At 41.8% G+C, this 12624-nt stretch overlaps 1 protein-coding gene across 2 annotated transcripts in view; it reads right to left on the bottom strand.

Annotated features, from left to right (window-relative positions):
• The window catches only part of NPEPPS (aminopeptidase puromycin sensitive), a 91771-nt gene extending 87802 nt beyond the window's left edge, over window positions 1–3969 (bottom strand). The window contains exons 1-2 of one of the 2 annotated variants that reach the window (XM_070560531.1): window positions 3893–3969; window positions 47–218 (exon numbers count right to left, since the gene is read on the bottom strand). In XM_070560531.1, coding sequence (XP_070416632.1) covers window positions 47–218; window positions 3893–3954 — 234 coding nt within the window. In that variant the 5' untranslated portion in view covers window positions 3955–3969. Of the gene's footprint in view, window positions 1–46; window positions 568–3892 lie in introns of those variants that run through there. The other variant, XM_070560529.1, reaches the window with a different exon arrangement.
• Between the last annotated feature and the right edge of the window lie 8655 nt (window positions 3970–12624).

The following is a 12624-nucleotide window of genomic DNA, read 5'->3' as shown; positions in this document are numbered from 1 at the left end:
ACTGCCCGCCCGGCAGCTCGCCCCCGGCGCCCGAGGGTCGCCGTACCTGGGCGGCGGCCTCCAGCTTGCCCTCGAAGGTGAAGTCCAGCAAGTCGGGCTTGAGGCACAGGCTGTAGTTGATGGGGGAGACATCGGCAGGCAGCCGCTCGAAGGGCCTCTTCTCCGGCATCGCGGCGAGGCCCAGGCTGTGGAGGCGGCGGCGGCGGCGAGAGGAGCGGCTGAGGAGGAGAAGGAGGAGGGGAGGAGGCGGAGGGCCGAGGAAGAGCAGGCGGCGAGCGAGGGAGGGGGCGGCGGCTGCCAGCCACATCCACCGAGCGCGGGCGACCGCCTGAGGAGAGCGACCGGGCAGCCTGGGGGCGGGGGCAAGATCCAGCCGGAGTGCCAGGGGCCGGGAGGGAGGCAGTGAGGGCGGGCGGGCGGGCGGCGGGCGGGCTGCCTACGGGGAAGGGGGCGGAGGGGAGGGAAGGGGAGGAGGGCCAGCAGGGAGGGAGGGAGGCGCTGGCGGCGGCGGCAGCTGCGTGCGCGCCCCCGCCGGCCGGGCGCGCCTCCGCCGGTGTGCGCGCGCGCGCCGAAGCAGGGGGCGGGGCGGCGAGGGCGCGGCCGGCGGGGCGGGAGGGGGCGCGGGCGCGGGCGCGAGCTGGGGGCGGAAGGCGGCTCCCGCCGCTGCACCTGTCGGCGCCGGCTGGGAGAGCGGACTGAGTGCGAGCCCGAAGGAGCCGGAAAGGTTTGAGAAGCAGAGGGAAAGGCGTGAGGGGCCCCGCGAGCTGTCTCTGGAAACTGAAGCTTGTGCAGTTGGTCAGTGCAGTCAGGGTAAAATGGTAAAATACCAATTCAGAGCCAAACCCCCAACTGCATTTTTACCTCCAGATCAGCGGAAAGCCCTGACCGGAGGCTCTTTGGCGGGTAATTACTCCCGGTATTTTAGTAGCAACTTCAAGGGATGATGTGAAATATTTTGTCAGAAAACCTTTCATAATCCAGGTTACTTCAACCAATGCGATTTAGACTTTTAAGGGAGTGATTTCAAAAGTTAGGAAGATTTTTGTTTCCATGATTTAATGTTCGAAATAAGATATATTTCACTCTTCTCCTGTTTTCAACCTTGTTTCCGCTTTTTTAAAAAATAAAAGACCCTTTAGCAGTTGTGGCCTCTTTAAAAGTAAACTAGCTGTGGGCTCCCTCAGTTCTGTAGATATCTTGTAAATTGAGGTATACATATTTTAATATAAATATATATTAATTATATATAAGTATGTATATATTTAAATATATCTATTTTTTAAGTGTCAAGGGCAAGGAAACTTATCCATAATCCCCATATTCCTTTATAGGACCTTCTCATGTAGAACCCCTTAATTTCCAAAACTCAATGCTGAATGTTGTGCTGGACCAGCACTGTCCAATAGAAATATAATGTGAGCCAACTACATAACTTTAAATTTTCTAGTAGCCACATTAAAAAAAAAAAAGGAAAAAGAAAACAAGTGAAATTTCTACATCTTGTTTAACCCAACATATCCGAAATAGTACCATTTCAACATGTAATCAATATAAAAAATTTTAATGAGATTCCCCCCCATACTAAGGCTTTGAAATCCAGTGTGTATTTTACATTTAGAGCATATCTTAATTCTGATTAGCCACATTTTGGATGCTCAACAGCCCCATGTGACTAGTGGTGGCTGTTGTACTGGACAGCACAGTCTTGGATGCTGGGCCTGCCTTCCTGTCCTCTGAATCCTACATACCTTTTAAGACAGACTGAAAAACTGCAATCCTTGCAAACTAAGATGTGAAATGGGGCCTTTTGTTGCATAGATGAATTTCTATGACCACTTCTTGGCCTTAGAAATAATACTAAGATTAGTAATGTACTAATACTCTAACTAATAATTGAATAATAATGTTTTGAATGCTTACTAAACATGTTTCGTATATTAATTCATGTCATCCTTTCAACAACTCTGTTAGGTGGACGCCATTATCTATCCCCATTTTACAGATGAGAAAGCAGGCACACAGAGATTCAGTGACTTGCCCAAGGTCATGCAGCTAATAAATGGCAGAGCTGGCATTAGGACCCAGCCATTTTTTTCTCTCCCAGAAAATTTTGCAGCAGCTTGCCTATTTTTCTAACTCGCCAGTTTGTTTTATTCTAATCCGTCTGTATCTCAGCTTGTTAAAAAGTTATTTTCACTGTGCAAGAACCCATAGGCTCCCTCTTGTCTGTTAAAGCAACTTTGATTTATAACCATTTAAGGCTCACCATGAACCGTCCTTTCCATTTTCTCAGACTTGTTTCTTCTTACCCTTTAACATAGATTCTCCAGTCTTAGCAAGCTAACCTGTTTACCATTTGGCCCTTACAGCTTGCTCTTCTCTCTTCTCTACCACTGCTCATGGATTGTTGCTGGAAAGGCCTTCTCATTCTTTTCGGCAAACCCATGCCCCTCCCTTCCTTCAAAGCTCACCTTTTCCGGAAAGTCCTCATTGACTAACTCCACCCAACTCTAACCCCTTTCCCATCAGCTCCCAAGTACTGGCTTTTGCTGATTTCTTTGTACTTGTTCTATAATTATATTTTTAATTTGTTTTACATGGATATCATTTCAAGATGTACTACTAACAAGAGCTTGACTTCTAGTTCTTTTATAACTGTCAGTACTGAGCCCTGCACAAAGTACATCTCAATTGTTATCGACCCAAGTAGCCAAATGACCAAGAAAGAATATTTTACCCAGTCTGTAGCCTTTTCTTTATGTACCAGATGTGTGCCCCACAGAGAAACTAAGTGACTAAGACTAGAGGCAACCTTCTTTTATAAAATCACAGACTGATTTTAAAACAAAAACACCAGAGCCATAGACTTCCTGGCAGCAGTAATTGTGACCCTGCTGAGGAAAAAGGGGAGAACCTTACTTGGCCCCATGCCTAGTCCCATGACCCAGGAGGTTCCAATGCAGCGAGTCAAGAGTGAATGCAGACCTACTACCTACGACTTGGGATGAGGGTATGGAAGGTAGTGTATAGTTCTCATAAAGAAGACTGACTAAATAACACATGCTGCAGGCAGGCTTCTCTGGAATAACTGAAATGAAGGACAAGGGGCTCTTGGAAATTCATTTCTCTCCGTGGTGCTTCAGAAGGAGTGGGGAAGTCAGTAATGTCCCAAGGTCACTAGCCCTACTTCAAACAGATTTTTAGGTTTCTCTGTTTAATGAAGCCCTTGAAAATCTGCAAATGAAAAACCTATACAAGTTATGTACTTCAATAAAAAGTTAAGAAAGAAAAAACAAAAAGTCATTCTAATCTTAGGCACTTTTGTCTTTAGTTTTTATGCACTAGTCTGAGTCTGAGGACCAGGAGTTAGTCCCAGTCTCATCACTGACTTTATGCATGACCTAGAGCAAATCTTATAATTTACCTACTTCAGTTTCCCCATTTGTAAAGCTGATAAGTGCATAATGCATGCTTTTCTCAAAGAAAAGTATTATTTTACCTATGGTTTGGGAATTTCTAAAAAAAAGAAAAGCCTATCATGTTCTTAATGTCAGAATGGTCCTCATGGCAGGAGTGGTAGATAGAGTTGGAATAAAGAATATATAGAGCAAATGTAAGTCATTGAAAGAGATGTTTCAAAGCAAAAAGAATATCAAAGAGTTGGGTGAGGGAGCCAAAATATTCAGGCAGGAGGGAAAGAAACACTGGCTATGGAACATTGAAAGGCAAAGAGAAAAATATGGAAGAGTTTGGGAGACCATTACAAAACCCACCACATTAGATCAAAACAAAGCATTACTGTTACTATTTAGCCTTCCTGACTTAGAAATTATGGGCTTCAATGTCAATTTCAAGCATGGAAATTATAACTCTAATTTAATATGAGTCTTACTTGCAGAAGATGGTGAAGGGGTTCCACAAACCAGGGACACAAAAAGTTGGAGAGCAATCCATAGGAAGCTGTTGCCATGAGATCCCAGCCTTCACTCTTTTCTGTAACTTAAAATGGCTGTTGGAATGACTGTTGGAAATGTGGGGAGTAGATAGAATGTTGCCTACCCATCCTGTGTTCTTCATGAAGAGGAAGTAGATTAATTCCATATGCTTTAAGTCATATACTAGACTGATGGATGGTAACTATATATGATATAACAGGTGATATATATGTGTGTGTGTGTGTGCATATATATATCTGTATGCATATATATGAATATATATATGATGGTGGCAATATGACATTATATCCACCCAAATATGGCCAAAGAAAAGTCCTCAGAGTCGGAAAGAGTTTTATTTCTCTTGGTATCTTTCCATCAGGAAGTTGAAAAAGTCATACGTTTCCACCTGTCTTACTTCCTTTCTAGCCCCTCTCTTCTCTTTTTTTTTTTTCTTTCAGTACTTCTGCTTCCTTTTTCACAACCACTACTCCAGGATTATTTACTAATTGTGAGTGACAGGAAACTACATGACTAAACCCAGGCCCTTTGTTGCTGATCTTCAAATTGAGATGAGCCTGTTGGGCTGTGTCCTCTTATGAAGAGTTAGCCACCGGAGTTTTGCAGAATATGAGTTAGGGAGTAAAGCCAACACCCTCTGCTGCAGGCAAGAATGCATATGTCTGTGTCTGATGCGTAGGTCTTCTGGAATGCTGCTACATTTCTTGTGGAATCCCAAGTCTTTAAAGGTTACAGTGTTCTGGAACTGGCATGCTGGAATTGACTTAGCAATGATGTTGCCTTGACTTCAAATCCAAAGAACTAAGTGAGGGCTCAGGGTGAAGCAAACCGGAGGAAGAAGCCAAGAAGATTCGTAGTCCCAGCAGCTTGGCAACAGTCAGATAGCCTCAGTTTCTCCACCCTTGGCTCTATTTGTGTTTGCTTTTTAAATCCCTGACAAGAAGAATTTACATCAGAATTAGTCCTCACTCAATACCTGATCCTCATGCCTAGCAAAGAGAATAATTTCAACCTCTGTCCAACCCTAGGTTAAGGGTGGGGCGAAGAAAAGAGACCCAAGACATTAAGGCCTGCCAAGTTGGTGGAGATCACATCTTCTGGGGTGTGATTTTATGAGCAATTTGCCTTGAAGTTTTAGCCACATATCTTAAATAACAGAGGAGAAAATTCTGCTGCCAGCCTCCCTAAAGAATTTGCATTGGAGTCAAGATTAAAACACTTAAAAAGTGTCGAGGAAGCTAGAAATTGGCTTGTGGCCTGCTTATGCACAGGATTGAACTGAAAGTCATCTTGTCCACAATAAACAAATAATGCCAGAGCTGAAGAGACTGTAAAGTAAGCATCTAGGACCCTTTCATTTTCAGATATTCTGCATTTTTTAGGAAAATAGTGTCAATATAGAGGCTAGCCTTTGGGATCTAGTGCCTTTTTTTTTTTTTTTTTAATAAGATCTAGATGGTAACATCTCTGTATCATGAATTGATTCAAGAAGAAGCCAGAGAGACAAAAAGCAATTCAAACTGCTCATATTCTTTAGTCCTGGGAGGCTGCACCAGCAGATGTCTAGATATGGTCTATTTTAGTTCAAAGTGCGATCACACTGTATAAAATATGCATTCACTGAGAATGAGGCATGGCACCGATACCCTAGGGACTTGACATCAGGAATTAGGCCAGGCCAAAAAAAAAAAAGACAAAACTCTTTAGGCAACAAAGCACAATTCAAACATTCAAGAGAGATTTGTGTTTTTCTTGCCCAAAACATACATTAACTATGAAGTGGAGGCCACAGTTTCAGGAATTCTGCATCAGGAAACCCTGAACTCTTGCTGGGTCCTATCCTGATGTGTCTCAGGGCCAAGAGGTGCCAAAATATGACATCTTTGCTTAGCCCTATGTAGTTTTGCTAAAGTGATTCATTATTGTCTACCCTCAGTTTAAGAGGATATCGGGGCTGGCCCACTGGTGCAGCGGTTAAGTGCGCATGTTCCGCTTCAGTGGCCCGGGGTTTGCTGGTTTGGATTCTGGGTAGAGACATGGCACCGCTTGGCACGCCATGCTGTGGTAGGCATCCCACATACAAAGTAGAGGAAGATGGGCATGGATGTTAGCTCAGGGCCAGTCTTCCTCAGCAAAAAGAGGAGGATTGGTAGCAGTTAGCTCAGGGCTAATCTTCCTCAAAAAAAAAAAAAAAAGAGGGAGATATCAATTCGTGGAGGAGAGGGTGATAGGATCAAAGGAATTGAAGAGGTGGAGGGGAGAAAAAGTTACTATTTCACAGAAAGTGCTATTCTTACTGTCTGATGGGGTAAATCACTTTAGTTTGTAAGCCCCTTTTATTTTTTCCAGGAATTAGAACACTAGATTTCTATCCAGATTGGGTTCAGACTTGAAGGTTACAAATTTCAGTCCTGAAAGCAGATAAGTGTTTCATCCTCCCAAACAAGAATGAAAATGGTAAAATCTTTAAGACCTTTGTCTTCCATAAATTTTCTCCCTTCATGGTAAAGGGATAGAGAAGCCCAATGTGCCATGTTACAAACACTAGGATTTTAAGGATAAATTTTAAGGATAGGCAAAGTAAATTGGAAATGAGATCCTTTTGCTTTGCCCTTTTATTAGTATTGTTATAGGGGGCTTCAAATAAAAGGGGATCAGAAACTGTCATAGGATAGAGATAGTTACAGTAATTTGCTCAAGGTCAACTGCAAAGCAGTGATTAAAGCCATGATGAGAAGAATTTCTGACTCCCAGGCCTGTCTCTTTTCCAAATATCCTTGCCATTGTAGGTAACTGTCAGAGGACAAGTGTTGAAATATTAGAGGGACCACATGCCCTAGATTTTACAGGACAGCTCTGGTTTCACATTCTCTGCTGTTGTTATAGCCATGTAACTGTCCTAGAAAGTCCAATATTCTGGCATGACTTTAAAAAAAAATGAAAAAGAATTGTGTGCCTGGGAGTCAAGGCAGAGAGGGCACATGATAGCTGGTGTCAAGGCCAGGTAACAGGAAGGAGACAGAAAGGTCTGATTGCTAGAATAACCGAGCGGCTCAAATGATAGTAATAGAATCCCGTGCTGCAGAGCATCAGCTGATGCATAAAAGGATGCTCTCTCCATGAATGCTTAAAACAGACTCAGAGCAATGTTGCTGTTTTCAACCCATCTGTGGAGTACTAGTATTCCAGCTTCCATCGGAAGCAGGCTTCCATCTTGGAGATCTGACGTAGTATGACAAGTCCTATAAAGCAGAACAATGGGGGTAATCCTTTGGGGGAAAGAGTAGGGGAATAACTTCATTTGAAAAAAATATTTTCATGCAGCAATTTTGAAGTCCTCAAACTGCTTTACAAAATCAGGTCTGTTCATTCCTCACTAGGAATAGCAAATTTAGCAAGAGAAACGAGTTCTCTAGGTTCACAAATCTCTACGGTTAATCCTAGGCTCTTAGCCCGTACACAAACAAATACTAGAGATCCAACTGAAGTATACTCTTTATTTACTACAACTAATCCATTATCACTCTAAATAATTGGAAATACGTTTAAATGTTTTTCACAATATTTTTCAGTGTGAGAGGGAGAGAGTAGAAAGCCACAGAGCAGAAGAAAGGTTCAATTCTTCTCCTTTTACTGTGACCATTGCTAACCTTGTAATTCCGTGTACTAACCCTAAAGGCACATGCTCATCAGCCAGGTGGGGCCTCTTGTTCTGCAGAGTAGGTTGAGTAACGCTCTCCAAACTAGGGTTTCCAGGTAAAGTACAGGATGCCTAGTTAAATTTAATTTTCAAATTAAACAATAGTTTTTTAGTATAAATATGTCTCAAATATTTCATGGGACATGCTCATGCTAAAAATATGGAATATTTGGGGAGAATACTTATACTAAAAACCACTCATTGTTTATCTGAAATTCAAACTTAATGGAACATCCTGTATTTTTATTCGCTTAATCTGACAACCCCACCAGTAGTCTGCTTTCAGATTTTGAAGATGGCAGCCAATGGCTTTTGAACTGTTTGATTTTATAAAAGGGAATTTTAAAATAGCTTTCTGTGTTTGCAAAAATCTTTTTCTTGAGAGTCAGTTGGCATTGTGTCATGTTAGTTTTTTAGGCTATGAAACCCCTAAAAGGATTCTCTGTCTTCTAATTTTTGTATACCCCAGGGAATTAACTTTAGTGGAAAACAGCATAGGTTAATATCAACTGGCTCCATAAAAATCAACTTGTCTCTTTAAATATTTCAAATGCTTTAAATACTTTTTCTGAGATTAAATACCCATGTTCAAAATAGGGTGGTGATTGTGCGCTATTTTATAAGGGAAATTACTTTGAGAGTGATGTTGGCAAGATTATGTGGAATAGCAGCCAAATGCTGATCTACCACACTGGGAAACCAATGATGGGTTTTGATTCCATTCTCTCACCACTGTTACGGTAGCATTTCTACTCACCTGCAAATGATGCAGGCAGACGTTTTAGACCTGATTCTGCCACTCCTGGAGATATCAAAGCTTAACCATTTTAATGGGGGAGGGAAAAAAATCATTGTGAAGAATAAATATTCACAGGATTTTAATCAGAGCATCCCAAGAGAATCTCACATTTTACCATAACCCAGGAGAGGGAAATCTTTTCGGTAGTTATTAGTAATTTGGTTCTTTAGAAAAATTGTCTCCTCTTCGTTTGTTTATTCAACATTCATTGAGTGTCTAGTGTATGCTACTCATTTTGTGTGTGTGTGTGTGTAAGCTTTGATTGAAGTGTAATTTACATACAACAAAATAGACACATCTTAAATGTTCAAGTGAATGCTTATTGACAATTGTAACCATTGTGTAACTAACACTCAAAACAAGATACAGAATCTTTTCATCACCCCAGACAGTTTCCTCATGGACCTTTTCAGTCAATCCCCATCCTTGCCCTCACCTTACCCAAGCAGCTACTTTCTGATTTCTATCACCATGGATTTGTTTTGCCTATTCTTGTACTGCATATCAATGGAATCGTTCAGTATGTGTTTTGTGTATGTGTGTGTGTTTGCGGCTTCTATTATACAACATAATGTTTTTGACCTACACATGTTGTGTGTATCAACAGTTCATTCCTTTATATTGCCGAGTAGTGTTATAGGACTATGCTGCAATTTATTGATACATTCTCTTATTGATAGACATTTGGGTTATTTCCAGTTTGGGGCTGTTATAACTGACGCTACCTATAAGCATTTTTTTTTTTTTTTTTTTTTGGTGAGGAAGATCAGCCCTGACCTAACATCTGTACCAATCTTCCTCTTTTTGCTTGAGGAAGTTTATCCCTGAGCTAACATCCATGCCAACCTTCCTCCATTTTTTGTATGTGGGATGCTGCCACAGCATGGCCTAATGAGCAATGTGTAGGTCCATGCCTGGGATCTGAACCCGCAAACCCTGGGCTACCAAAGCAGAGCGTGTGAACTTAACGACCGTTAAGTGCAAAGGCCCCCCTATAAGCATTCTTGTACGATTTTATGGATATATGTCTTCATTTCTCTTGGGTACATGCTTAAGAATGGAATTTCTGGGTCATAGGTTAAATGTCTATTTTACCTTATAAGAAACTGTCAAACAATTCTCCAACATGGTTGTACCATTTTACACCCCCACCAGCAGTGTATGAGAGTTCCAGTTTTTCCACATCTTTACCAACATTTGGTGATGTCAGTCTTTTTTTTTTTTAGCCCTCCTACTAGTTGTGAAATGGCATCTTCTTATGGTTTTAATTTGTACTTTCCTGATGACTACTGATGTTGAGCATTGGCACAGGTTGGGTTCCTTTGGAAGTGGACTCTCAGGGGGAGGTTAATCAGCAGGAGGTTTTTAAAGGAGTGCTCTTGGGCTTCATACCTGTGGAAGGGAAGAGACAGAAGCACGACTGGGCCGAGGAAGAAGTTGAGCTCCAGCGTAGTCTCAGAGGCTTCAGCTGACCCTATAGACAGTGCTGAAACTGGGGTGACCCTTCAGAATGTTGTAAGTTTGGGCAAGTGGCCGGGCCTTTATATCCCCATGTTGATTCGTCATTGGATGCAGGCCACTATGAGAAGAAGGAGTGACCCTAGGCAAGTCAGGGCTCTTCAATTGAAGTGGACAGACAGTTGAGGGCTGTCTGCTGGCAGCCTTTCCAATGGCTGAGGAATAAATTCTTCATTCTAAAAGGAGAATCTGGGCGGCACATCACAGCAACTACTACAGGCACCTTTTCATGGCTTATTGGCCATTTATGTCTCTTTTTTGTAAAGTGTCTGTTCAAGTCTTTTGCTCCTTTTTAAATTGAGTAGTTCATCTTTTCGTTGTTGATTTATTGGCATTCCTTATATTATCTGGATACGAATCCTTGGTCAAGTATATATACTCTGAATATTTTTTTCCAAGTCTGTCATTTGTCTATTTGTTTTCTTAGTGATATTTTTTGATGAGTAGATATTTTAACTTTGATGAAGTCCAATTTTTCAATTTTTCTTTTATGGCCAGTGCTTTTTGTGTCCTGCAAAGAAATCTTTGCCTCCCTCAAGGTCGCAAAGATATTCGTCTGTATTTTTTTCTAGAAGCTGTGTAGTTCTTGTGCTACTCACTTTTTTTTTTAAGATTTTATTTTTCCTTTCTCTCCCAAAACCCCTGGGTACATAGTTGTGCATTTTTAGTTGTGAGTCCTAGTTGTGGCATGTGGGATGCCGCCTCAGCATGGCCTGACAAGTGGTGCCATGTCTGCGCCCAGGATTCGAACTGGCGAAACCCTGGGCCACCAAAGCAGAGTGTGGGAACTTAACCACTTGGCCACGGGGCAGGCCCCATGCTACTCACTTTTAAAAATAAAGTTTATTGTGTGGGGATTTCTGATTATAAAAGTTTTACTTGATCAGCATAGGGAATTCATAAAATTTAGGTGAGCATTAAGTAAGCAAAAATAATCAGTAATTCCAGAAATATCACTGTTAATGTTTAATGTACTGCTGTCTTGTCTTTTCTCTATGCACATATACATAACACAAACACACACACACCATGTTAGGGTCATAATATATTTTGCTTAATATATTATTCAAGTATTTGTGTTATTAAATATTCTTCAGCATGACTTGGCCACCGGTATGTTAATTTTTTTTAATGATTGGCACCTGAGCTAACATCTGTTGCCAATCTTTTTTTTTCTCCTTTTTTCTTCTTTCTCCTCACAGCCCCCCAGTACGTAGTTGTATATACTAGTTGTAGGTCCTTCGGGGAGTGCTATGTGGGATGCTGCCTCAGCATGGCTTGATGAGCGGTGCCATGTCTGCTCCCAGGATCCGAACCGGGGAAACCCTGGGCCACCGAAGCAGAGCATGCGAACTTAACCACTCAGCCAGGGGGCCAGCCCCCCATGTGTTAACTTTTTTAATTCGTTAACTTATTTAACTAATTTCCTGTTCTTGGATATTTAGAGTGTTTCTAATTATTTTTGCTGTTTTAAATATAATCCATATAAAACTAAGGATAGGTAGCCCAAGCTAAGATTTTAAAGAACATCATTCCAGCATTTAAGAAGATTCAAAGCAATGAGGAAGAGGTGGAGAAGGAAGAAGAGACAGAAAGAGAAGAGAGAGAGAATAAAGAAAAGAAAAAGAGAAGTAAATCTTCCCTCTCTCGAGATAAAACCAAGGGAGATTGCATTAAGACATAGCAGGGGCCAGCCCAGTGGCGCAGCAGTTAAGTGCACATGTTCCACTTCAGTGGCCCGGGGTTCGTAGGTTCGGATCCTGGGTGCGGACATGGCACCGCTTGGCATACCATCCTGTGGTAGGTGTCCCCCATATAAAGAAGAGGAAGATCGGCATGGATGTTAGCTCAGGGCCAGTCTTCCTCAGCAAAAAGAGCAAAAAGAGGAGGATTGGCAGCAGTTAGCTCAGGGCTAACCTTCCTCAAAAAAAAAAAAAAAAGAACATTACCTAAAATCTTAAAAAAAAAAAACAAATTTACAGGGGCTGGCCCTGTGGCCAAGTTGTTAGGTTCGCGTGCTCCGCTGCAGGCGGCCCAGTGTTCGTCAGTTCGAATCCTGTGCGTGGACATGGCACTGCTCATCAAACCATGCTGAGGCAGCGTCCCACATGCCACAACTAGAAGGACCCACGACTAAAATATACAGCTATGTACCAGGGGACTTTGGGGAGAAAAAGGAAAAAAAATTAAAAAAAAAAAAGACATAGCAAAACTTCTCGAAGTCCTCTCTTCTCCCTCTTTCTCTTAATTCCTCACACGCAGGACAATTGTTTGAAGCTTCTCTCCCAACTAGCCCCTTTTCTTCTGTTTCCTTCCTTCCCTTCCTTCCATTTCCTATCATCTCTTCCTCTACCCATCCCAAACATTCTGTAAAATCCTTTTCACTTTCCTATAAGTATCTGCCTTTTTCAATGTAAGTTAAATTCAAGCTGTATTTCATTTTCTCTAGGACCAAATCTCCACATTTTACTGATCTAGCAGCAAAGCATTCTTCTTGCCTTGTTGGAGAGAGGAAAGTTGTGAAAACTAATACTTGTTTCCTATCATGTAAAGAACCTATATGAACAAACTTATAGATAGATATATCTTTTTTTCCTGTACGGGTGACTGTTTCCTTAGGCTAAATATCTAGAAGTAAAACCCTAGGTCAA

Source organism: Equus przewalskii, chromosome 10 (assembly GCF_037783145.1).
Source record: "Equus przewalskii isolate Varuska chromosome 10, EquPr2, whole genome shotgun sequence".
In the NCBI taxonomy this organism is placed as follows: domain Eukaryota; kingdom Metazoa; phylum Chordata; class Mammalia; order Perissodactyla; family Equidae; genus Equus; species Equus przewalskii.
The sequence above is the reverse complement of the archived record's forward strand: the minus strand, read 5'-3'. Positions and strand labels throughout refer to the sequence as shown.